Source organism: Sphaeramia orbicularis, unplaced genomic scaffold, assembly GCF_902148855.1.
Source record: "Sphaeramia orbicularis unplaced genomic scaffold, fSphaOr1.1, whole genome shotgun sequence".
In the NCBI taxonomy this organism is placed as follows: Eukaryota; Metazoa; Chordata; class Actinopteri; order Kurtiformes; family Apogonidae; genus Sphaeramia; species Sphaeramia orbicularis.
In genome coordinates, this window is record NW_021941594.1 from 183,697 (window position 1) to 211,196 (window position 27,500).

At 40.8% G+C, this 27,500-nt stretch overlaps 1 protein-coding gene and 1 long non-coding RNA gene across 2 annotated transcripts in view; one reads left to right on the top strand and one right to left on the bottom strand.

The window, feature by feature from the left end:
- The window catches only part of LOC115416347 (uncharacterized), a 4,959-nt gene extending 2,035 nt beyond the window's left edge, over positions 1 to 2,924 (bottom strand). The window contains exon 1 of the long non-coding RNA XR_003934957.1: positions 2,889 to 2,924. This is a non-coding gene — a long non-coding RNA (uncharacterized LOC115416347). The remainder of the gene's footprint in view (positions 1 to 2,888) is intronic.
- The window catches only part of LOC115416341 (neuronal PAS domain-containing protein 3-like), a 111,120-nt gene that overhangs the window by 59,919 nt on the left and 23,701 nt on the right, over positions 1 to 27,500 (top strand). The window contains exons 4-6 of the mRNA XM_030130090.1: positions 17,515 to 17,633; positions 20,111 to 20,304; positions 22,807 to 22,913. Of these exons, the coding sequence (XP_029985950.1) occupies positions 17,515 to 17,633; positions 20,111 to 20,304; positions 22,807 to 22,913 (420 nt within the window). The remainder of the gene's footprint in view (positions 1 to 17,514; positions 17,634 to 20,110; positions 20,305 to 22,806; positions 22,914 to 27,500) is intronic.

Sequence of the window (27,500 nt, forward strand, 5' to 3'; positions counted from 1 at the left end):
CACACATGTATAAACGCACACGTATAAACGCACACATGTATAAACGCATACGTATAAACGCACACGTATAAACAAACATGTATAAACGCACACAAGTATAGACACACACGTATAAACACACACGTATAAACACACACGTATAAACACACACATATAAACACACACATGTATAAACACACACGTATAAACACACACGTATAAACACACACATGTATAAACACACACGTATAAACACACACGTATAAACGCACACATGTGTAAATGCACACGTATAAACATACACATATAAACGCACACATGTATAAACGCACACGTATAAACGCACACACGTATAAACACACACATGTATAACGCACACATGTATAAACTCACACATGTATAAATGCACACATGTATAAAGACATACACGTACAAACGCACACGTATAAACGAACACACGTATAAACACATACGTATAAACGCACACATGTATAAATGCACACGTATAAACATACATGTATAAACGCACACACGTATAAATGCACACGTGTATAAACACACACGTATGAATGCACATGTATTAACACACACATGTATAAACTCACACACGTATAAAGGCACACATGTGTAAATGCACATGTATAAACACACATGTATAAACGCATACGTATAAACACACTTGTATAAACACACATGTAGAAATGCACACATGTATAAATGCACATGTATAAACACACACACACAAACTCATTGTGCAGTGTTTGTCCTTGGGCCATCGCCGCCATCGCCGCCGCCGTCGGCCGCTCTGAATGACATTAAATGTAGGTGACTGTAAACTTGGGTAATTATGATAAATGTGAGCGATTATGACGAATTATTCCCCTCCATTGTACTAATAGTGTAATTAGCAACAATAATCAAAGACTTATGATGTTGAAATAAGGCGACGCCGCGGACAATTAGACGGCGAGGAGCTAATAATGGAGAACTTCTGGTGTTTTCCTGGAGGGCAGACATACTGTTCCTTTAAAATTCGCCTGTTTTTCCTACTAATTCTGCCCCGTGATGAGAGAAAATGAAAATAAATACTCAATTAAGGTTCAGCATTGGTGTTTAACGGCGTGAATGTGAATGAAAGGTCGTCCGAAAGACGCAAAAACACAGCGAGAAACGAACGGCGAGCAAAAGTTTCAACAGGTTCGGATCCAGTTAAAAGTGGTCTGTGGTTCTGATGCATGAAAGGGTTAATAAATAAAGGACAGACGTGAAATCAGGGGAGTTTCTGTGTTAAAGGTGTCATCATGTAACGAAACTGAGTGGATGTGGACCTCCTGGTGCGTTCAAAGACACTCCGACATCTCAGATCTACCTGAACTCATGAATGAAACCAAAGACTTAAACTGAAACATCCTCCAAATATAAACCTACGTTCAGACACATGGGACCTGGATCTGATCTGTTCCAGACAGTCTGAACAGCACTAATCTGACCCAGACCACTTTCATGTGTGGTCCTAAATCTGATCCGGACCATTTTCATATGCGATCCTAAATCTGACCTGGACCACTTTCATATGTGGTCCTAAATCTGACCCAGATCACTTTCATATGTGGTCCTGAATCTGACCCAGACCACTTTCATATGTGGTCCTGAATCTGACCCAGACCACTTTCATATGCGGTCCTAAATCTGACCCTGACCACTGTCATATGAGGTCCTAAATCTGACTCGGACCACTTTCGTATGTGGTCCTAAATCTGACCCGGACTACTGTCGTATGAGGTCTTAAATCTGACCTGGACCACTTTCCTATGTGGTCCTAAATCTGACCCAGACCACTTTTGTATGTGGTGCTAAATCTGACCCGGACCACTTTCATATGCGATCCTAAATCTGACCCAGACCACTTTTGTATGAGGTCCTACATCTGACCCAGACCACTTTCATATGTGGTCCTGAATCTGACCCGGACCACTTTCATATGCGGTCCTAAATCTGACCCTGACCACTGTCATATGAGGTCCTAATCTGACTCGGACCACTTTCGTATGTGGTCCTAAATCTGACCCGGACTACTGTCGTATGAGGTCCTAAATCTGACCTGGACCACTTTCCTATGTGGTCCTAAATCTGACCCAGACCACTTTTGTATGTGGTGCTAAATCTGACCCGGACCACTTTCATATGCGATCCTAAATCTGACCCAGACCACTTTTGTATGAGGTCCTACATCTGACCCAGACCACTTTCATATGTGGTCCTAAATCTGACCCAGACCACTTTTGTATGTGGTCCTAAATCTGACCCGGACTACTGTCGTATGAGGTCCTAAATCTGACCTGGACCACTTTCCTATGTGGTCCTAAATCTGACCCAGACCACTTTTGTATGTGGTGCTAAATCTGACCCGGACCACTTTCATATGCGATCCTAAATCTGACCCAGACCACTTTTGTATGAGGTCCTACATCTGACCCAGACCACTTTCATATGTGGTCCTAAATCTGACCCAGACCACTTTTGTATGTGGTCCTAAATCTGACCCAGACCACTTTCATTTGCGGTTCTAAATCTAACCCAGACCACTGTCAAGTGAGGTCGTAAATCTGACCTGGACCACTTTCGTATGTGGTCCTAAATCTGACCTGGACCACTTTCGTATGTGGTCCTAAATCTGACCCAGACCGCTTTCGTATGTGGTCCTAAACCTGACCCGGACCACTGTCATATGAGGTTTTAAATCTGACCCAGACCACTTTCATATGTGGTCCTAAATCTGACCCAGACCACTTTCGCATATGGTCCTAAATCTGACCCGGAACACTTTCATATGTGGTCCTAAATCTGATACAGATCTGATATTTTCCAATGTGACTTCAGTCTGAACGTCCAGGTCGCATTTATCCGACCTTTACGTCATTGAAATGCGACAAACATCACAATTCAGGACCTCTTTAGTGCATGTGGGTCACTTCAGGACCTCTTTAGTGCATGTGGGTCACTTCAGGACCTCTTTAGTGCATGTGGGTCACTTCAGGGCCACATTCAGTTCAGATTTAAAACTGACAGAAGTCACATTTAATGTAGAATATGAATCAACACAAAAAAATCAGATTTCCCCTAAAAATAGGAATTGTGCATTTAGACCTGCTGTGGGCGGAGTCTATTTGAATCAGCTGATGGATGTTTCTGTCAGTGGAATCAGAGGCTCTGTCTACAACACAGACGATCACACAGGATATAAATGATACCAAAGAACCAAAAAGAAGAATGAGAGCATGGACACACAATACTTCATATAATGATAATTAATAAACAAATATTGAAAGTTAAGTTCCTCCTGAAAATAAGGTGAAAAAGAATTGACCAAAAAAAGACATATTCTGACCCTGTTATCGTAAAATAATATAAATAAATGTAGTTGTGTTTTAATGGGAGTATTTAAAGGGTTAATGAAGTGTGTGTCTGGTCTGATTGAACCACAGGTGAACGTGTCCTGGACCGGTCTGCTTTGGTTTTGGTCGTTGGCTGGTTTTTCGGTGTAAATGCGTTGGTTTTCCGTCAGATCCACGTCCACAGTCACACCATAATTAGTCACAATGGCTTTAGTCAAAGTGCTCACATTAATTAAATCAGTGTCATGAGTGTGTGTTTCTTCTGTTTTTCACTAAACCAATAAAACCACTTGAGACAAACAAAGAACTTTTCCGAAGCGGAGGATTATTACCACGGCGAAATTATCCATTTGGTTCAGTTTTATTAAACGGCGCCCCACGCTCGCCGCCGCTCCAAATGGAATCTTTAGAGTCCACAATAGCCAATCACAGGCCATTATTATTCGAGTTTTCTAATTAGGCTCCTTAACGAGGACGGGGCTGTTTACAATGGAGCCGTTCAGATAAGGACACAGAGGACAGGGGGACGCCGGACGGCAAATGGAGCGCTCCTCTGCACTATCAGTGTGTGACAGCAGATAACAGGCCAAAGTGGTAAAGTGGGTGGGTCTGAGTGGGTTTAGAGTGGGTCTGAGTGGGTCTAAGTGGGTTAGAGTGGGTCTGAGAGGGTCTAAGTGGGTTAGAGTGGGTTAGACTGGGTTAGAGTGGGTCTAAGTGGGTCTAAGTGGGTTGGAGTAGGTCTAAATGGGTTAGAGTGGGTCTAAGTGGGTTACAGTGGGTCTAAGTGGGTTAAAGTGGGTTAGACTGGGTTAGAGTGGGTCTAAGTGGGTCTAAATGGGTTAGACTGGGTTAGAGTGGGTCTAAGTGGGTTGGAGTGGGTTAGAATGGGTCTAAGTGGGTTAGAGTGGGTTAGAGTGGGTCTGAGTGGGCTAGAGGGGGTCTAAGTGGGTTAGAGTGGGTCTGAGTGGGTGTGAGTGGGTATAAGTGGGTCTAAGTAGGTTAGAGTGGGTCTGAGTGGGTTAGAGTGGGTCTAAGTGGGTCTAAGTGGGTTAGACTGGGTTAGAGTGGGTCTAAGTGGGTCTAAGTGGGTTAGACTGGGTTAGAGTGGGTCTAAGTGGGTTGGAGTGGGTTAGAGTGGGTCTAAGTGGGTTAGAGTGGGTTAGAGTGGGTCTGAGTGGGTTAGAGGGGGTCTGAGTGGGTTAAAAGTGGGTTAGAGAGGGTCTAAGTGGGTCTAAGTGGGTTAGACTGGGTTAGAGTGGGTCTAAGTGGGTTGGAGTGGGTTAGAGTGGGTCTAAGTGGGTCTGAGTGGGTTAGAGTGGGTCTGAGTGGGTTAGAGGGGGTCTGAGTGGGTTAAAAGTGGATTAGAGTGGGTCTAAGTGAGTTAGACTGGGTTAGAGTGGGTCTAAGTGGGTCTGAGTGGGTCTACGTGGGTTAAAGTGAGTTAGAGTGGGTTAGAGTGGGTTTCAGACCTTGGATCTGGACCTGGACCTGGACCTGGACCTGGATCTGGTCAGGTTTCAGACCCTAGACCTGGACCTGGACCTGGTCAGGTTTCAAACCGTAGACCTGGCCCTGGCCTGAGCCCTGGACCCGGCTGTGTGAACCCCGTCCTCGTGCTGCGTTCGAGTACCTCTGTGTGTGTGGGCTGTACTGTGGTGCATTCACTGTTTGTTCTGTAACTCTGGTGTTTTCAGTGTAAATGCCACTGAAGCGGCCGCTGGACGCTGCATTCAGGCGTCCCTCGGCTCTGCGGTAAACGTGACATTTGTCGTATTGTGGGGTTTGTTTTTATTTGTTGTTTTCTTAGGTGTGAGCGGTGCATTTCCTGTGGGTTTAACCTCACATTCATCTGTTTTTTTTTTGTTTTATTTATTATAATTCTGTCTTTTCAAACTCAAACTTCTGGACGTTTTGGACATTTATTTGTCGTCTTTATCGTACGAGACTCTTAGTTTGAATGTCCTAAACCTCTGTTGTCCTGTCCATTAAATGTCCTTAAAGTGTCTTTGAATCCCACTCTGTCCGTCTCATCCCTCCTCTCCTCTCGTCTCTCCTCATCTCGTTAATTTCTTTGTGTTGGTTTCTCCACCTCTGACTTCCTGTCACTCCGTCTTTAATCATGTCTCCGTCCGTCCGACTCTCTGGTAGTAATTATTCCGCTTGCACACGCAGACAGTTACTCATTATCTCTGGCGTGTGTTGATGTGTGTGTCGTCGTTACGACCTCTGACCTCGTTCCAAACACACAGCAGCTGTCAGTCTGCTCCGGATCAGAGGAAACTAACCGACTCCACACCTTAACTCCTGTTCTTACCTTAAACCACCCTTAAATATTCAACCTATGTGAAGTAAAGCACGAATCTGTTCGGCCTCAGAGAACTAAATACGGACACTGAGTCTGTTCACACCCACACCAGTACTCCCACCAGTATCCACCAGTATCAGTAATCAGTATCCACCAGTACCAGTATCCACCAGTATCAGTATCCACCAGTACTCCCACCAGTATCAGTATCCGCCAGTACTCCCACCAGTATCAGTATCCACCAGTACTCCCACCAGTATCCACCAGTACTCCCACCAGTATCCAATTACTGGAGTTATCTGATTATTATTGATCATGTGAACAGGATCATCTGATCATCTTTATCTGATTATAATAACTCAGATTATCTCACCTTCATTTGTCCTCAGTTCTCAGATGTCTTCACACATCTACAGGTTCATCTGGTTTATTCAGTTCTTTTACATCTGTACATGTAAATAAATAAATAAATAAATAAATAAATAAATGTATATAAACAGACGCTCTATTCTATACTCTATAGAGCAGGGGTGTCCAAACTTTTTTTCAAGAGGGCCAGATCTGATAATGTGGACATTGCCAGGGGCCAGTGGTCCCTTCAGACGTTTTTTAAACAGTAAAAATTACATCTAAATGCGTTGTTCTACAAGAAGTTTATTTTCATTGTCACAATATCATTTTTTTAAATGGCAATGTAACCAAATCTGAGCCACTCAGGTGTGAACAAATTAAAAAAAACAAAACAAAAAAAAAAAACAGTTCTGCCTTCCTTTCACATCTGGAGTCAGATAACACAGAACAAACTGTGTGGAGTATCTGAAACGTCCAAGAAGTTGATAAAAATCTTAACCCCACATTCATTTTAAACATGACTTATATGAGTAATCATTACTCATATATTACTCAGTAATGCAAAGTCTGTTAACATTTAAGATGAAAACATATGACTCTTACTCTTGTCTTTCACAAAATCATTCAAAAAGTAATATTTTGTGTCACATCTACAAGTACATAACACCAGCAGTTAGAGGCAACTAACCTGGCAACTTGGTAACCTGCCTTGGTGGTGAATTCACTGAACTCAGGTTCACATGAAGAGTCACTGTTGTGAGTTTAAAGCAGCTGGAATTTGCTTCACTTTTTCAGAGCGCTCACTCCCTGCTAGCTTGTCGTATGCGTTAGCATGTTTTGTCTGCTCGTGTCTCTTTATGTTGAATTCCTTAAACAAGGCAACAGTCTCTTGACAAATTAGGCAAACATAATTGCCTCGATTTTCAGTGAAAAAAAACTGTAATTCCCATCTCTCCTGGAAGCGGCGACCCTCACTGTCAACTTTAGTTTATTTATTTACAGGCGCCATGGTTAGAAATTAGCGAAAAGGGTTCACGGTAAGGTCACAGATCCAGATAGAGTTAGAGTGGTGCTGCCACCATGAGGTGAACGGAGAAACTGTATTTTGAAGCTTTTATGATTCATGTACTCGGTTCAACAGTCCAAGCGGGCCATAAATAATACATTATCAAATCAAATCGCATCAAATTCAAATCTTTAATCCTAGCCTACAAAATTCTCCGTGGGTCTGCTCCTGTCTACTTAGGTGCACTAATAAAAGCTTATGTCGCCCCACGACCACTCCGCTCGTCTGGGGAACGTAGTCTGGTGGTCCCCAGACCTTGTACAAGACAATCCAGGCTCTTTTCATGGGTCGTTCCACGTTGGTGGAACGCTCTACCAAGTGCTACAAGAACAGAGTCATCCCTGCCTATCTTCAAGAAGCTCCTGAAGACCCAGCTCTTCCGAGAGCACCTCCTGTCCTAGCACTTTCAAACATTCCATTTTAAATATTCTAATAAGGTTTTTCCCAGGACAACCACAGATTCTTTCACGATTATCTCTGGACCTGCTGCGGTGGTCCGGCCTCTTCCCTGCCCTCATCATCACCACTCACTTATCCTCAACCGCCTCCATGTGTCTCCCCCTACTCCCCCCTTCTCCCCCTCTTCCCCCCTCCCTATCTCTATCGCTCTCCTCTTTTTCCCCTTCTCTACCCTCTCTCTTTAACCCCAACTGGTCAAGGCAGACGGCCATCCTCCAGGAGTCTGGGTCTGCTCGAGGTTTCTGCCTGTTAAAGGGAAGTTTTTCCTCGCCACTGTCACCAGTCACAAGTGTTTGCTCCTGGAGGATTCTGTTGGGTTTCTGTAGAATTGACTTAGAGTCTGGTTTTGACCAACTCGATATATAAAATGTCAAGAGATAACTTTCTTGTGATCTGGCGCTATATAAATAAAATTTGATTGATTGAGTGATTTAATTGGTTTCCCCTGTAAGTCGCTTTGGAAAAAAGCGTCTGCCAAATGCGTAAACATAAACATAAACATAAACATTATAACACCAAAGCTGTGGGCCATATTAAATCTGACCGCGGGCCGTGATTGGCCCCCGGGCCGGACTTTGGACATGCCTGCTATAGAGTATAGAATAGAGCAGTGTTTCCCAGCCAGTGTACCACGGCACATAAGTGTGCCATGGAAAATCATCCAGTTTCACCAGACTGGTCCTCTAAGTGAGCGGCATGATATAGATTCGGGATGCACCGATACCAATACAAGTATCGGCATCGGCTCCGATACTCAGTGTGTGTATTCATACTCGTACTTGTAAAAGCCATCCGATACAAATGCACCGATACCACTCATGGCCATGTGACATTCCCAGTTCAGTGCAGCAGGTACGCAGCGGTGGAATAATGTGTGAGGAGTGTGAAGAGTGTGGAGATTTAACCAAATAAATGACGGTGATAAAAGTAACGCTGACTGACAGTAACGTTACAGACACAGACAGATACGGACGCAGCGTTCTGTCCGTCTTCTGTGTACATTACATCTGTTTACCAGGTGCTCGCGGATGCGTAAACAGAATGAGAATACCAGCGGGAGTACGGAGCGGTGCGGACCGCCACCAACAGAAGTGAAAATGAAACTTATCACTCATTTCTCTTTTCTCTTCCTGCTGAAGCCAAGCTGCTAAACCTTACCAGTGAAAACGCTGCAATATTAGTGTCACATTACTGTTCCCTCTGTCGTCTCCATGTTTGTTATTACTGACTTTCTTCTTCTTCTTCATAAAACTTGACTCTTCTTCGTGGTATTTGTCCAGTATGGTTAATTCAGAGCGGCGCCCCCTGGTGGATTAATTGACAAACGCTCATTCCAACACATTAAATGTCAGTAGCAGCACTTTGTTCCAGTCAGACTAATGACAACGACAATAAAGCACATTTACAAAAGGAACTAAGAACTGGAATGGGATTATTAAGGACTCGTATCAGTACTCGGTATCGGCAGGTATTCAAATGTAAGTACTCGTACTCGGTCTGGAAAAAAGGGGTATCAGTGCATCCCTAATATAGATACATACGACAGCATGCACCAGTGACCCACTCTACACCAACAGTCCCCTCTTTCCCTTTGCAAAATAAAAGTGAAAGTGAAAGTGAACTGGCCCTGATGCGATGTGTTCTGTTGATAAAGCCCCCCTCACTAGCGATGAGTGGATTAGCGAGTTACCCGCAAACCCTGGATATCGGGTTGGGGCAGGGGGGATATGCCTCCCATACTATTACACAATGGACCTCAATTCGGGGGTCCGTTCAAGGTGTAGCTGACGCACCCCTATCAGCTTTCTTGTTCCAAACACCCCACGACAGTGTCACCTGTGCACCCCCACCCCCACCCCAAAAAAAAAAAAAAAGTTTTTAAAAATTAGATTTCAATAAATATAATTTATGTGACGTTTTTGTTTGGTGGTGTGTCCTGTGATTTTTGTCATGTGAAATATGTGCCATGGTTCAATAAGGTTGGGAAACACTGGAATAGAGTATACAATAAAGTATATACATATATATATATATATATATATATATATATATATATATATATATATATATATATATATACATATATATATATTGGAGGAGGAGGAGATGGAGGAGGACGAGGAGGATGAGATGAAGGTGTCTCCGTGGAACAAAGGTGTAAATCCAGTGGTGGCTCAGTCCGTCTGCAGACTGTGTGATCTGAGCTCAGTGTCAGAATACAAACCTCCGATCACAGAAGGAAATGAGCAGACATGAAGCCCACTGTTTCCACTGTGTGTACCTGTGGTTCCCAGGCTGATGCATTATGGGAAAAGGCTTTAAGGGAATCCACTTTCACACACACTGTGTACTGTGGGTAAATCTGCCTCTCCTCCTCCTCCTCTTCCTCCTCCTCTTCTTCTAACACTAGTGATTCAATTACATCTGAGGAGGTGATAGTGAGAGCAGGAGTCAGAACGATGACAGTTACTGAGGGTTTACACTATTAAACTGTGTGTGTGTGCGTGTGTGTGTGTGTGTGTGTGTGTGTGTATACTCACTTCCTCCTCTCCTCCTGGTGCATTCTGGGTATCTTATGTGTCATATTTATTGTAACCACTTTAAATCTTTGCTTCATCACCTTTCCATGGAATTCCAGATGTTTTAGTTTAGTCTTTAGTTTTAGTCGGATGACTTTTAATTTTAAACCATTTTATTTCTTTTTATGTCCATTTATTTTTGTGTATTTTTGTGTATTTCTGTGTATTTCCATTTATTTCTGGGGGGGGTTTCGTTGACCTGATCATCTTTCTCTCCATCATCAGTAAAATGACTGATTTACCTACTTTTACGTTGCTGTAAAAATGCCGTTAGTTGACAGCACCAAACCAATAATCCTGGATCCGTGACCTTTGACCTCTGCGGCATGACTGGTTTTCATCTATTCATCGTTCTTGCGGTCTCCTTCAGTGTCATTGTTTTTGTCGTAAATTCTCCGTTTCCCGTCTTTCCCATTGCGTTTTTCGTCCCTAAACGCCTCACGCGTTGCTTTAAACCCCTTCTTCCTGCGTCTCTGTCGTCATGGTGACCGTCGGAGGTCGCTCCGACCTTGCAGTAGCTTTTGTCTCGTCCCTCGCCGCCATCATGTTAGCTCGTTATCAGTCGGACACAACGGGCTCCTGAAGCGGCAGCGTTAAGACAATGATCCGCCGTCCCGCCGAGACGCCGATGCCGCATGTTCCCGAACACGTACCGTGGCGAGGAAACCGACCCTCGGCACTCTGGGTATTGTCCAAAGATCAGAGCGTAGGTGAGTTGTTCTTTTTAATTAATCATTTGTCCTTCAAACGGGGAAAGTTCCGCTGCCGTAGATAATTAGGTCCCAGAGTTGGCGGCGGCGGCAGCGACGCCTGCACACCTGCCTTTGTAGCGTTAATCTGAGTGTGGGAGGAAGCACGTCCCCGAAGACACCACAGCAACGAAGACGCCACGGCAACGAAGAGACAACGATAAAGAAAAGACAACGGTAACGAAGAGACAACGGCAATGAGGAGACAATGGCAACAAGGAGACAACAGCAACAAAGAGACAACGGCAATGAGGAGACAACGGCAACAAGGAGACAACGGCAATGAGGAGACAACAGCAATGAAGAGACAACGGCAACAAAGAGACAAGGGCGACAAAGAGACGAGGGCAACAAGAGCAACAAAGAGACAACAAAGAGACAATGGCAATGAAGAGACAACGGCAACAAAGAGACAAGGCCAACAAACAGACAACAAGGAGACAACGGCAATGAGGAGACAACAGCAATGAAGAGACAACGGCAACAAAGAGACAACAAAGAGACAATGGCAATGAAGAGACAATGGCAACAAAGAGACACGGCCAACAAACAGACAACAAAGAGACAACGGCAATGAGGAGACAACGGCAATGAAGAGACAATGACAACAAAGAGACAAGGGCAACAAAGAGACGAGGGCAACAAGGACAACGAAGAGACAACAAAGAGACAATGGCAATGAAGAGACAACCGCAACAAAGAGACAAGGGCAACAAACAGACAACAAAGAGACATGGGCAACGAGGAGACAACAGCAATGAAGAGACAACCGCAACAAAGAGACAAGGGCAACAAACAGACAACAAAGAGACAACGGCAACGAGGAGACAACAGCAATGAAGAGACAATGGCAACAAAAAGACATCGAACAGAATGAGCAAAGACCAGCGAAGGACCTGACTCCGCCTCCTTTTATCAGAACATTTGGACAGAACTGTTCCCCCCGTTCTTCTGTGGTTTTTATCCCAGTCCACACGTCTCCTCCTCCTCTTCCTCCTCCTCTTCTTCCTCCTCCTCCTCTTACTCCTCTTCATCCTCCTCTTCCTCCTTCTCTTCCTCTCCTTCCTCCTCCTCCTCTCCTTCCTCCTCCTCCTCTTCATCCTCCTCTTCCTCCTTCTCTTCCTCTCCTTCCTCCTCCTCCTCTTCATCCTCCTCCCCCTCCTCTTTCTCCTCCTCTTCCTCTTCCTCCTCCTCCACCTCCTCTTTCTCCTCCTCTTCCTCCTTCTCCTCCTCCTCCTCCTCGTCTTCCTCTTCTTCTTCATCCTCCTCCTCCTCCACCTCCTCTTCCTCCTCCTCTTCTTCCTCCTCCTCCTCCTCCTCCTCCTCTTGCTCTTCTTCCTCCTCCTCCTCTACCTCCTCTTCCTCCTCCTCTTCTTCTTCCTCCTCCTCCTCCTCTTCCTCTTCCTCCTCCTCCTCCACCTCCTCCTTTCGTCTCTGTTTCTCTTCAAGGTCGTTTCTATTATAATGGATACATTTGCATATTAATTCATTTCTTTCCATTTTTTCTACATTAGTTGTTGTCAACATGTATCAGCGCTGATCAAACATGTCGTCCACCAGAGACCAGTGTGTGTGTGTGTGTGTGTGTGTGTGTGTGTGTGTGTGTGTGTGTTCACACGTGAAGAAAAAAAACACACATTCAATAAAAATACTTTATATTTACAGGGAAAAATAGACATAAAAAATAAACCAGTGAATTTAACATGAGTTTGAATCATTTTAAGGCTGAAAAAGTTAGATTTTTTACAGTGGGTTTGGTTTGGTTTTTTTTTTTTTTTTTATCTTTAGGACAAAACAGAGACATGAAAACCTTTAAGCAGCTCCTTCTAGTGTCACATGGATGTTTTCAGAGGCTTTTAGTAAATATCACATCATTTCCTGTCGTGCTTTGTAACATTTAAGGAATTATCTTTTGAAGACCAAAACCAGAACATAAAGACTCTTGTCTGTTTTGTTTAATTTTTTGTGTATTTTGATGATTTTTTTGTGTGTTTTTGTGTCTGTTTATGGTGTTTACTGTTGGAGTCAGTTGTGCGTTTGTAGGTTTGTTTGTGTTTGTAGGTTCATTTGTGATCGGTCCTCTGCTGGTTTTGGTCATCAACGCACATGTCGAAGCATAAATGGGTCAAATCCAGTTGTATTTGAGTCTTTTTGTGTATTTTTGGGTTTTTATGGTCAGTTCGAGAGGATTTTCTATGGATTTTTGTGTCATTTTTTTATGTTTTTTGGGTCTTTGAATTGTTTTTTTGGGTCTTTATGGTCAGTTTGGGAGGATCTTCTGTGGATTTTTTGGAGAACTTTTTCATGTTTTTTGGGTCTTTAGTGTCAGTTTGTGAATTTGTAGGTTTATATTTGCAAGTCTTTGAGTCTTTATGTGTTTTATTGGGTCTTTGAATTGGTTTTTTGGGTCCATTTGTGTCATTTTTCATGTTTTCTGGGTCTTTGCATTACTTTTGTGGGTCTTTATGGTCAGTTTGAGAGGATTTTCTATGGATTTTTGTTTCATTTTACATGTTTTTTGGTCCTTGAATTGGTTTTTTGGGTCCATTTCTGTCATATTTCATGTTTTTTGGGTCTTGGAATTATTTTTGTGGGTCTTTATGGTCAGTTTGGGGGAATTTTCTGTAAATTTTTGTATCATTTTTCATGTTTTTTGGGTCTTTGAATTGGTTTTGTGGGTCTATTTTTGTCATATTTTATGTTTTTGGGTCTTTGAATTGGTTTTGTGGGTCTATTTTTGTCATATTTCATGTTTTTTTTGGGTCTTTAGGGACAGTTTTTGTGTGGGTTTTTTTTTTTGGGGGGGGGGGGACTTTTTGATCAATAACACACATTAAAGTGTAAATGTGTCGAATCCAGATGGTGTTTGAGTCTTTATGTGTATTTTTGGGTCTTTGAATTTTTTTTCTTTTTATTTTATTTTATTTTATTTTTTTTGTCTATTTGTGTCATTTTATGTTTTTGGGTCTTTGAATTACTTTTGTGGGTTTTTATGGTCAGTTGGGGAGGATTATCTGTGGATTTTTGGATCATTTTTCATGTTTTTTGGGTCTTTAGTGTCACTTTGTGCATTTGTAGGTTTATATTTGCAAGTCTTTTAGTCTTTATGTGTTTTATTGGGTCTTTGAATTGGTTTTTTGGGTCCATTTCTGTCAGATTTCATGTTTTTTGGGTCTTGGAATTATTTTTGTGGGTCTTTATGGTCAGTTTGTGGGAATTTTCTGTCAATTTTTGTGTTATTTTTCATGTTTTTTGGGTCTTTGAATTGGTTTTGTGGGTCTATTTATGTCAGATTTTATGTTTTTGGGTCTTTGAATTGGTGTTGTGGGTCTATTTTTGTCATATTTCATGTTTTTTTGGGTCTTTAGGGACAGTGTGTGTTTTTTTGTTTTGTTTTTGGACGTTTTGATCAATAACGCACACATTGAAGCATAAATGTGTCTAATCCAGATGGTGTTTGAGTCTTTATGTGTATTTTTGGGTCTTTGAATTGTTTTTTTTTTTTTTTGGTCTATTTGTGTCATATTTTATGTTTTTTGGGTCTTTGAATTACTTTTGTGGGTTTTTATGGTAAGTTTGGGGGGATTTTCTGTGGATTTTAAGATCATTTTTCATGTTTTTTGGGTATTTAGTGTCAGTTTGTGCATTTGTAGGTTTATATTTGCGAGTCTTTGAGTCTTTATGTGTATTTTTTTGGTCTTTGAATTGGTTTTTTGGGTCTATTTCTGTCATTTTTCATGTTTTTTGGGTCTGAATTCTTTTTTTTTTTTTGGTCCCTTTGTGTCATATTTCACGTTTTTTGGGTCTCTGAATTACTTTTGTGGGTCTTTATGGTCAGTTTTGGGGTATTTTCTTGGGATTTTTGTATCATTTTTCATGTTTTTTTTGGTCTTTGAATTAGTTTTTTAGGTCCATTTCAGAAATATTTCATGTTTTTTGGGTCTTTGAATTACTTTTGTGGGTCTTTATGGTCAGTATGGGGGAATTTTCTGTCAATTTTTGTATCGTTTTTCATGTTTTTTGGGTCTTTGAATTGTTTTTTGGGTCCATTTGTGTCATATTTCATATTTTTTGGGTCTTTGAATTGGTTTTTTGGAGTCCATTTGTGTCATATTTCATGTTTTTTGGGTCTTTGAATTGTTTTTTTGGGGTCCATTTGTGTCATATTTCATGTTTTTTGGGTCTTTGAATTACTTTTGTGGATCTTTATGGTCAGCTTGGGGGAATTTTCTGTCAATTTTTGTATAATTTTTCATGTTTTTTGGGTCTTTAGTGTCAGTTTGTGCATTTGTAGGCTTATATTTGTTAGTTTTTGAGCCTTTATGTGTATTTTTTGGGTCTTTGAATTGTGAATGTTTGTAAGTCTGTTTGTAGTTTTAGGTGTGTGGTTTAGTTTTGTGGGTCTTTGTTGTTGCTTTGTGTGTGTTTTCTGTCTGTTTGCGTCCCCTCCGTCCGTCCGTCCGTCCTCCGCGGTGACAGATTCCGTCTTTATGAAAACGCCGTCGCTTCGGTTCTGATAAATGACGCATCTCACCTTCAGCAGCAGCGGCGCCGCCTCCTGATTGGACGACGGTGACAAATGCACTTCCTGTTTCCAGTAAAAGTGACGTGAAGGATGAAAGTGTCACAGATGACTTTAACGTCCAGGATTTATTTCACCTCCGTCTGAAGTGGAAAAAAATACAGAAAAAATGAATAAAGTTTCACCGTTTTATCAAATTATTTCATGTTTTGTTTATTTTTCCAGTAAAATTTTAGTGTATAATCACCTGGAAAGAAATGAAATCTCACAAACATAAAAGGTTTCATCTGGGTGGTTTTTGTTTTGTTTTTGTTCTATATTATTATTATTATTATTATTATTATTATTATTATTATTATTATTATTATTAATAATAATAATAATAATAATAATAATAATAAATGCATTTTAAAAATATATATCATTCAAAAGTTTGTTTAAATTATTTGTTTTGGCTCCATTTGTGTCATTTTTCAGGGTTTTTTGGGGGTTTTTAGTGTCAGTTTGTTTGTTTATAGTTTTATTTGTACCAGTGTTTGTGAGTCTTTATGTGTATTTTTGGGTTTAAATGAGTTTTTTTGGTTCCCTTTGTGTCTTTTTTCAGGTTTTTTGGGGTTTTTAGTGTCAGTTTGTCTTTATAGTTTTATTTGTACCAGTGTTTGTGAGTCTTTATGTGTTTTATGGATTAATGGATCAATCATCAGTTGGTTTCAGATGTCGGACACTTTTCCTCCTGACGTCTTCTGACATTTCGCTGTTTGACGGCTGCAGGCGGCGTTGGGATGATTGACAGTTTGACGTTGCCGGTGATTGGCCGATGGCTCCCGCTGACAGGATGCATGTGTTTATTTTACTTCCATTAAAATCCCTTCATCAGACGTCTGATTGACTTTATGAACAGTCTCAGATGATTGGTCCTCTGCTGGTTTTGGTCTTAACGCACATGTCCAAGCAGAAATGTGTCAAATCCCGATGGTGTTTGAGTCTTTAAGTGTATTTTTGGGTCGTTGAATTGGTTTTTTTGGTCCATTTATGTCATTTTTCATGTTTTTTGGGTCTTAAATTATTTTTGTGGGTCTTCATGATCAGTTTGGGAGAATTTTCTGTGAATTTTTGGATAATTTTTTATGTTTTTTGGGTGTTTGAATTAGGTTTTTGAGTCCATTTGTGTCATTTTTCATGTTTTTTGGGTCTTTGAATTACTTTTGTGGGGTTTTATGGTGAGTTTAGGCGAATTTTCTGTGAATTTTTGGATCATTTTTTCATGCTTTTTGGGTCTTTGAATTGTTTTTGGGGGTCTTTATAGTCAGTTTGGGGGGATTTTCTTTGGACTTTTGGATCATTTTTCGTCTTTTTTTGGATATTTGAACTGGTTTTGTGAGTCTATTTTTGTCATATTTCATGTTTTTTGGGGTCTTTAGAGTCAGTTTGTGTGTGTTTTTTTGTTTTGTTTTGGGACTTTTTGATCATTAACGTACACGTCAAAGCATACATGTGTCAAATATAGATGGTATTTCCCGCTTTATGTGTATTTTTGGGTCTTTGAATTAGTTTTTTGGGTCCATTCCTGTCATATTTTATGTTATTTGGGTCTTTGACTTACTTTTGTGGGTTTTTATGGTCAGTTTTTCTGTGGATTTTTGTATCTTTTTCCATGTTTTTGGGGTCACTGAATTGGTTTTTTAGGTTCATTTCTGTCATATTTCATGTTTTTTGGGTCTTTGAATTATTTTTGTGAGTCTTTATGGTCAGTTTGGGGGAATTTTCTGTGGATTTTTTGATAATTTTTCATGTTTTTTGGGTCTTTAGTGTCAGTTTGTGCATTTGTAGATTTATATTTTTGAGTGTTTGAGTCTTTATTTGTATTCTTAGGTCTTTGAATAGTGTTTTTGGGTCTATTTGTGTCATATTTTATATTTTCTGGGTCTTCAGAGACAGTTTTTGTGTGGTGTTTTGTTTTATTTTGGGACTTTTTGATCATTAATGCACACGTCGAAGCATAAATATGTCAAATCCAGATAAAACGGCTGATAATTGAATGTGTATGAGATTGAAAACCTCCCTTTCTAACAGCGTTTTTTTTTTCTCTTTTGTGCTTTTTTCGGTTAGTGGAGTCCAGTAGTCCCAGTCTTCTGTCTCCGGATAATTCTCTGGAACGATCCTTCTTCATCCGGATGAAGTCGACATTAACGAAGCGAGGCGTCCACATCAAGTCCTCAGGCTATAAGGTAAGATTAAACAGAAGGATAAACCATGGACACGTCTGCAGAAACAGAGGAGTTCAACATATGGGAGGACACTATGTTTATACGCAACTGTTTTTTTTTTTTTTTTTTTTTTAAAAGGACATTTTCCCCTCTGCGTTACTGAACTGGACAGAACAGATTAAATAAAGCAAATATGAAGGATGAAGATGTGGGAACACCTCAGAAAAACCTTATTTTATATCCAGTAAATACACACAGATCCGGTTAAACAGATGTAGTGGGCCCTAATTAGCTACAATGCTAACATTCGCTAACACCAAACGTCCTTATTTCCTTGTTAATCCTTGTACCTTCATCTTCTCAGCTCCATCCTCTTCCTCTAAACTGGATCATCACATGTGAACTTGGTGGAGTTTTTCCATCATCCGTCCCAGAATCTCCGATTTTGCGTTTCCATCTATTTACACGCAAACGCGAACATGGATATTTGCCGAAATCTGCACTTTGGGCGGAGTTTTTAGAACTCTTCGATTATTGTGCACATGTCCGTCATTGTCATTTAAACCAGTGTTTCCAACCTTTTTGAGCCACGGCACATGTTTACTTTAGAAAAACACAAAGCACACAAACCAAACAAATGTAGATTTACCTCCGCCAAGGAACGGCAGAGGTTCTGTTTTCATCAGGGTTTGTTTGTTTGTTTGTCTGTCTGTCTGTCTGTCTGTCTGTCTGTCTGTTAGCAAGATAACTCAAAAAGTTATGGAAATTTTCAGGAAATGTAGATACTGGCACGAGGAACAAAAGATTAAATTTTGGTGATGATCGGGGGGTTGGAGTGGGGCTGACCTGCCTTGGCAGAGGTCTGTGCTCCCCAAGTGCTTCTCTAGTTATGTAAATGTAATCTAAATCTAGTCTGTATTTACTTCCTCAGTGTGAAACCTGGGTCTGTTTAGTTGAACTCAACGTTAATTTTCTTGCAGGAATTGAAGATACACCAATCTTCCTCAACAGTTTTTCCGGGCAGGGGGTTCACGGGAGACGCTGTCACAGGGCGTTTGGGGAGATTTTCTGTGGATTTTTAGATCTTTTTTTTTTTTTTAATCTTTTTTGGGTCCATTCATGCTTTTTAAGTCTTTAGACACAGTTTGTGTGTGTTTTTTTGTTTTGGTTTTGGACTTTTTGATCATTAACACACACGTCAAAGCATAAATGTGTCAAATCCAGATGGTGTTTGAGTCTTTATGTGTATTTTTGGGTCTTTGAATTGTTTTTTTGGGTCCATTTGTGTCATTTTTCATGTTTTTTAGGTCTTTGAATTACTTTTGTGGGTTTTTATGGTAAGTTTGAGGGGATTTTCTGTGGATTTTTGGCTCATTTTCCATCTGTTTTGGGTCTGAAATTTATTTTGGGTCCATTTGTGTCATATTTCATGTTTTTTAGGTGTTTAGACATAGTTTGTGTGTGGTTTTTTGCTTTGTTTTTGGACTTTTTGAGCCACGGCACATGTTTACATTAAAACCCAAAGGCACACGAACCAAACCAAAGTAGACTGATGTAAATCTAAAGTAAATCTAGTCTGTATTTACTTCCTCAGTGTGAAACCTGGGTCTGTTTAGTTGAACTCAAAGTTGATTTTCTTGCAGGAATTGAAGATACACAAATCTTCCTCAACTGCTCTGGGTCTCTTGTTTTTTTTGGGGGGGGGGGGGCTGATCTGCCTTGGCGGTGGTATGAGCTCTCTGAGTGCTTTTCTAGTTCTGCAGATGTTAACAGCAGACTGTTGTCGAACAGTGGCTCATTGGTGCGAACAGTCGTATGTGTTTATATGATGCTGTTCTTAAACCAGTCAGGTAAACCTGGATCATGTTCCACGTACACCTGATGATTTCTAACGGCTCACTGGTTGGAAACACTGTGTAAACCATAGAAACAAACACAGACAAAAGCCTCAGTTTACTAAATCCTCGTCTACGTAAACGTCCCCTGAGTCGGAGGTTTTATTCAAATCAGTCAGATTTTTACAGACGTTACCAGGTTTAACTGCGAACTGAATCAAACTGAAGCAACATGAACTAAAACAAAGATAATTAAAGATCCAACCATCTTTGTTTGGCTTTTCGGACACAGTCATCCACAGTTTTTTCAGCTTCTATAAATGAAACTCTGAAGGTGGACGTTAAAACATTAAAGCAGCATTAACTGTTACATCATCAGACTCAGCTTTAATGTCATTCATGAAAGAACCAAATATGGTTCCCCAGGCACTGGTATTAGTACCGTGAGAAAAAAAAAGGATAAAATATGAAATAAAGAGAATAAAGGAAAATAGAATAAAAACGACCATAAAATATGTAACATATTAATAATAATTACTTCTTACTATGTAAAGAATTATCAACTTTTCATGGAATTACAATTTTATTTAAATTTGATTAATTTTTAAACTTCTGACCTCTGACCCCTGACCCCTGACCTCTGACCCCTGTGTTCCGGCCCAGGTGATACACATCACGGGCCGGCTCCGGATCCGGATGGCGCTGACCCACAGCCGCTCGGTTCCAAACCAGATCATGGGGATGGTGGTGGTGGCCCACGCCCTGCCCCCACCCACCATCAACGAGGTCCGCATCGACTGTCAGATGTTCGTCACCAGAGTCAACATGGACCTGAAGATCGTCTACTGTGAGAACAGGTACCGACGGGTCACACCTACACCTCCACCCAGGTTATAATAGTTATGGATTTTTAATTATAGTTTAGTTTTAATTAGTTTTGACTTTTTTTTCTCTAATTCAGTTAGTTTTAATTCGTTTTTAGAGCAGGTTTGCTAGTTTTTATTAGTTATCGTTTTTTTTCTGAATGCTTAGTTTTAGTTTAGTTTAGTTTAGTTTAGTTTTAGTTATTTCATATATTTTATCTTCCTCACCATCCTATTCAAAGAAATTAGTGAGGCACTGATCAGTGGGTTACCCTGGACACTTTATTTGGGGGTCGGGTTAGGGCGGCTCATTGACTGAGCAGAGACACAAACACATGTACATTATGATGTGTAAATTCCCTATAGCAGGTTGGGGGGGGTGCGATCCATACACAACGTCACTTACGTGAAAACACTGCGAAGATGTGCAAAGCGTGAGAGGAGATGCACAAAGCAGCCAGCAGTTTAACCAGATAGAAACATATATAAACCAGACAGAAACATATATAAACCACTTCTAAACATATATAACCCAGTTCCTCATCAGTAAACCACACCTTAGCAGATATGTCATATCTTAATCATCTCCAGTTCCATTATTAGCCAACTTTGCTTCATTTCAGTTCAGCTAGCTGTAGCTAGTAACATCAAACGTTTTTTTTAACATTATAACAGGTTCCATACCTCTGTAATTGGATTAGTTTTCATCCTCCTCTTTTCTCCTCTTCTAAACTGTGCAGTTCAGGGCTTGGAAGGCCTTTTCATGGTGATAAACTCTCCAGTCTTTACCTGGATGCTAGTTCAACACCTGTCTGACACTGTCATTCAGCTCCGCTCTGTCTCTGTCACTCACACACACACAGTGAGCAAAAAAAAAAAACCCGACCCCACACATCACTAAAGTAAATCCCAGACAGGACTGTGCTGCTTTGTCCCAGCTTTAGTCTGTATGTTCCAGGTAGAGTGTGGACCAGAAGACGACTGGAAACCACCAGTGACCAGACATGACAGACTGTGAAGTGTTGTATGGTGCTGCTAGCTAAAACTGCTGGAGCGAAATAAATTAATTTGATGTCAATCCGACATTTACAAAGACAAAAACGAAGGGATTTTTATCCATAATTTTTATACGTTTTAGTTAGTTTTGTAAGCTCACAATACACTTTCAGTTAGTTATCGTTTTTTTCTTTTAATTAGAGTTTTTATTTATTTCAGTTAACGAAAATGTTTTTTCAGTTTTAGTTTTCGTCATTTCATTCGTTTTCGTTAACGATTATAACCTTGACCTGCACCTGCAGGGTGTTCTTTTCTTTTCTTTTCTATTTTATTCTCTTCTATTCCATTGTTTTCTTTTTTATTCTGTTCTATTCTATTCTATTCTATTCTGTTCTGTTCTGGTCTGTTCTGTTTTATTCTATTTTATATTCCACTATTGTACTCTTCGTGGTGCGTTCGAGGACACTCTGGTAAAACTGTCTTAAATCCAGATCTGCGTGTCTTAGATCAGTTTAAATGTAAATTCCCTCCGTTCTTTTCTTGGGCTCTGTTTTTTTCCTGGAGGCTGTTTGTTCATTCCCGTCCCATCGCCTCCGTTTGAGGGAAACGCTGTTAAAGGTGTTATTCATGAGGACGTGTGACCCAATCCTCGGCGGTTTAACAGTGGAATATGTGTGTGATGGATCTATCGGCCTCCTTCTGTCCAGATAAAGCAGATAGGCATCAGCCGTGAACCGGCCCCGATTCATATCAGCCCAAAAAAACAAGCCCTTCATGTTTTATTATAAAAGACAGGACGGCAACGCACCGCAGACAGATTGGTTTTTCTGCTGGAAAAAAGGACACGATACGAGGCAGATGATGATATTCGATGCAGAGACGGACACGAGCATTTTCAGGATGAGTTTGGAAGAGAATGAGAAAATCTGCCCTCCAGACATTAGTCTGCCCCGAAAACCCACTTTATCACAACCGTACCAGGGAAATGGCTCTGTCTATCCCCTGGACACTGTGTCCAAATTAAACCTGTTAGAGATGATGTGTGTTACCTGGACAATAGACACAGTCCACTGTGGTTCCACAACAACTGCAGGGTTTAGCAGAACTTGGTTTTAATGGACAAGTAGAAGACAACGGAAAACAGACGGATTTCACCTGAAGTTACAAATAAAAACAAAACAAAAAAAAAGATTCACAGGTTTTTTTATATTCAATTCACTGGGTTTATTAAAGGACCATCAATCTATCATCCATCCATCCATCCATCCATCCGTCATCCATCCATCCATCCACCCACCCCAGAAGGATGGAACCAGAGTTAATAAAATCCATCTAATTTAATTAAAAAACAGTTAAAATATAACTTGAATAAATAAATAAATATGTAAATAAATAATCGGTCTATATAATAAACTATAATAGAAATTCCAGTGTACTTATTGGTGTAATAATAGAATATTAACGTTAACGTCTAAATTCTGTGGGTTTTTTCGTTTTCAGGATCAACGACTACATGGATCTGACTCCGGTCGACATCGTGGGGAAGAGGTGTTACCAGTTTATTCACGCCGAAGACGTGGAGGGAATCCGACAGAGTCACCTGGACTGTGAGTATCGGCTTCTCTGATTGGACCGTGAGCTCCGTGAGGCATTCAGGGACCTTTCTTATCCAGATTTCAGATCCGAGGTTTTATTGTTTAGTGTTGAAATTATTAAAACGTTGACTTTCTTATGAACTTATAGAACTGTAAGTTTTGACTCCAACCATTATTAAAAAAATAAATAAATAAAAAACAACACCAACGTGGTAATGAGCCTAAATGGTTAAAATCCTTCATAAGTAAACGCCTCATGAACAGAGGTGTGTCTCAGTCACAGTTTGCTGCTTTCAGTGTGTAGGTGGAGGATGTAGTTGACATTAGAACCAGCCTGTGTTCTTCAGCTCCATCGGTGCTTTTGTATGAGTTGTTGCCCCCCTGGTGGACGGACGTGGTACTGCAGACACTTCTTCATGAGTCTGAAAACTCATTTACTCAAATATGAGTTACTCCATGTTGGAAAACACTGAACATCCTCCATGTTTGAAGTTTATCAGTTGGATCTTCTGGTGTAGAACTCCCACCGTCCTTCACTCACATGCACTCAGAGCGCGTGTGCTGCATTTACTGCCCGTCTGGATGATTTGTGGATGATTGTTGTTTGTTAGGTTTTTACTGTGTGGTGCTAAAATCTGAGGAAGCATTTGGGGACACGTTGTGTTTCACAGCGATGGTGTTTGGGCAGAACACCTAATAATAATAATAACAATAATAATAATAATAATAATAATAATAATAATAATAATAATAATAACAATAATTATAATTTTGTTGCCTTTTTTATATTTCATCAACTTGATCCCTGAACAAAAATAACAAATACTCAATAACTGTCCTTTTAACTCTTTAAATGAAACAAACTATATTTTTTGTGCAAAAAAAACACACGTTTTTCCCCAATATTCTACACATAAATTCTACTATTTATTTATTTATTTTATTTTTTCCTTCCGTCATCTGTCAGTGATTAACTCCAACACTGGTTCATATTATTATTCTTTTTGGTTCTAGGTCAAATGTTAAATGTGTCAGTGTGTATTTTGGACTCACTTGGTTGAAGGGTGTTAGTGTAGGAGTTTAACACTGTTTATTATGGGATAGTTTTAGATATTAATAGAGTTCTGTGAATTATTAATACAATCGTCATAAATGTCAGATTTGCGTGTTTCGAGGCTGATTTTTCTTCCTGTTTGAAGATAAAATTTAAATATCGAACACTGTGGTTTTAATTTGTTCATAATAAACGCCGTCGTCCAATCAGGTTTCAGATGTGGACAGTAATTGTTCGTCGTCTCTGAAATCAGCCTGTGGTTCAAAACGTTGCGAATTAAAGGACCTGCAGAAGACAAAGGCCAATTTGAGGATAATGTGGGGGTGGGAGCACCTGGAGCCCCCCCCCTCGGTCCAGAGCAGAAGTTAATGTAGTCAGAATAGAATGAGCCGGAGGTTGAACCTTGGACTCAGACCCAGTCATTTATTGCCTCCTGACCCAGGTACCACCCACCCCCCACCCCAACCCCCTCCCCCGTCACTGCTGCTCCTCGTTTGGCGTGACCCCACCGGGCCGCCGTAAACGCCACTTCCTGATTGTTGCCACAGATGATCAGAGTTCAGGAACGTTTTCTGCAGGTCATTGAAAAAGTTTCCTGGAGTCTTTTAGTCGTTTCAGGAAAACTTCTCATTTACAGAAATGATCTGAAGGATAAAAGTAAAACATGTTCAGTCTGGGGGGTGAAACACATGGCCCGCGGACCTACACTGGCCCACCCAAGGGTCCATACGGCCCAGGGGGGGAATTTACCAACCTTTCAATACAGAAAAAAACAAAAGTACAAAGAAAATCTATATAGATATGAAATATACTGTCTTTTCTGAATATAATGCAGATGCTCTAAGCAGCGCCTCCTGCTGGTCAAACTGTAACAGACACAAACCAGTTACAGTTACTAGTTACTGCAAAAAAAAGAGTATTTGACTTAGATGAACAGACTTCAATGTGGAATATTTATCTGAAAGATCTTTTATTTATTTATTTATTTATTTCAGACTTAATCTTGTTCAGACTGTTTGACTTGATCATGAATGTTCCTTTTGTTCAAACCCACTGAGGACACAGGAACTGTTTATAGAGGACACAGGAACTGTTTATAGAGGACACAGGAACTGTTTATAGAGGACACAGGGACTGTTTATAGAGGACACAGGGACTGTTTATAGAGGACACAGGGACTGTTTATAGAGGACACAGGGACTGTTTATAGAGAACACAGGGACTGTTTATAGAGGACACAGGGACTGTTTATAGAGGACACAGGAACTGTTTATAGAGAACACAGGGACTGTTTATAGAGGACACAGGAACTGTTTATAGAAAACACAGGGACTGTTTATAGAGGACACAGGGACTGTTTATAGAGGACACAGGGACTGTTTATAGAGGACACAGGAACTGTTTATAGAGGACACAGGGACTGTTTATAGAGGACACAGGAACTGTTTATAGAGAACACAGGGACTGTTTATAGAGGACACAGGAACTGTTTATAGAGAACACAGGGACTGTTTATAGAGGACACAGGAACTGTTTATAGAGAACACAGGGACTGTTTATAGAGGACACAGGAACTGTTTATAGAGAACACAGGGACTGTTTATAGAGGACACAGGAACTGTTTATAGAGAACACAGGGACTGTTTATAGAGGACACAGGAACTGCACAGATCGTTGGATACAGACTTTAGTCCATAGACCGTTGGACACAGACCGTTGGACACAGACCGTTGGACACAGACCGTTGGACAGACAGTGGATGATGGTCTCCGGTCGTTGGAAGCGACCCCAGACTGAATCCGACTGTGATGGGCTGAAGTTTGGGCTGAAGTTTCATAAACTGTTTTCCTTTCCTCTTTTTCTCTCATTGATCTGCGGCTGTTTTCATTGGAACATCAGCAGGTTTTAGTGGGAAAAGCAGCGTTTTCTGCTCCTTATTTGGTCTTTTTGCAGAAACAGCAGCAGTTCGCAGGGCTCTGATTTTTGTCTGGGATTTATTTTCACGTCTGCTCGGGTTCCCCCGCTGATGCAGGAGTCGGAGAGTTAGGGAATCGATCAAGGTGTATTTGAGAGGGAAAGCCTGTTCTCTCACCAGGGATCTGAATTTAAAAAGGCCTGGTTTTAAGTGGAGGACGAGGCCTGATCCCCGTCTGTGAAGAGACGGCACCTCTAAGTCTGTATCATTACCTGCTGACAGACGGACTTAACCCAGGACGGAGGAGAAGAAAGAAGGGAGGAGAAAGAAAAGAAAGAACAGACAGACTTAACCCAGGACGGAGGAGAAGAAAGAAGGGAGGAGAAAGAAAAGAAAGAACAGACAGACTTAACCCAGGACGGAGGAGAAGAAAGAAGGGAGGAGAAAGAAAAGAAAGAACAGACAGACTTAACCCAGGACGGAGGAGAAGAAAGAAGGGAGGAGAAAGAAAAGAAAGAACAGACAGACTTAACCCAGGATGAAGGAGAAGAAAGAAGGGAGGAGAAAGAAAAGAAAGAACAGACAGACTTAACCCAGGATGAAGGAGAAGAAAGAAGGGAGGAGAAAGAAAAGAAAGAACAGACAGACTTAACCCAGGATGGAGGAGAAGAAAGAAGGGAAAAGAAAGAAAAGAAAGAACAGACGGACTTAACCCAGGATGGAGGAGAAGAAAGAAGGGAAAAGAAAGAAAAGAAAGAACAGACAGACTTAACCCAGGATGAAGGAGAAGAAAGAAGGGAGGAGAAAGAAAAGAAAGAACAGACAGACTTAACCCAGGATGAAGGAGAAGAAAGAAGGGAGGAGAAAGAAAAGAAAGAACAAACGGACTTAACCCAGGATGGAGGAGAAGAAGAAGGGAAAAGAAAGAAAAGAAAGAACAGACAGACTTAACCCAGGACGGAGGAGAAGAAAGAAGGGAGGAGAAAGAAAAGAAAGAACAGACAGACTTAACCCAGGATGGAGGAGGAGAAAGAAGAAGGGAAAAGAAAGAAAAGAAAGAACAGACAGACTTAACCCAGGATGAAGGAGAAGAAAGAAGAAGGGAAGAGAAAGAAAAGAAAGAACAGACAGACTTAACCCAGGATGGAGGAGAAGAAAGAAGAAGGGAAGAGAAAGAAAAGAAAGAACAGACAGACTTAACCCAGGATGGAGGAGAAGAAAGAAGGGAAAAGAACAAAAAGAAAGAACAGACAGACTTAACCCAGGATGGAGGAGAAGAAAGAAGAAGGGAAAAGAAAGAAAAGAAAGAACAGACAGACTTAACCCAGGATGGAGGAGAAGAAAGAAGGGAAAAGAACAAAAAGAAAGAACAGACAGACTTAACCCAGGATGGAGGAGAAGAAAGAAGAAGGGAAAAGAAAGAAAAGAAAGAACAGACAGACTTAACCCAGGATGAAGGAGAAGAAAGAAGGGAAGAGAAAGAAAAGAAAGAACAGACAGACTTAACCCAGGACGGAGGAGAAGAAAGAAGGGAAAAGAACGAAAAGAAAGAACAGACAGACTTAACCCAGGACGGAGGAGAAGAAAGAAGGGAGGAGAAAGAAAAGAAAGAACACAGACTTAACCCAGG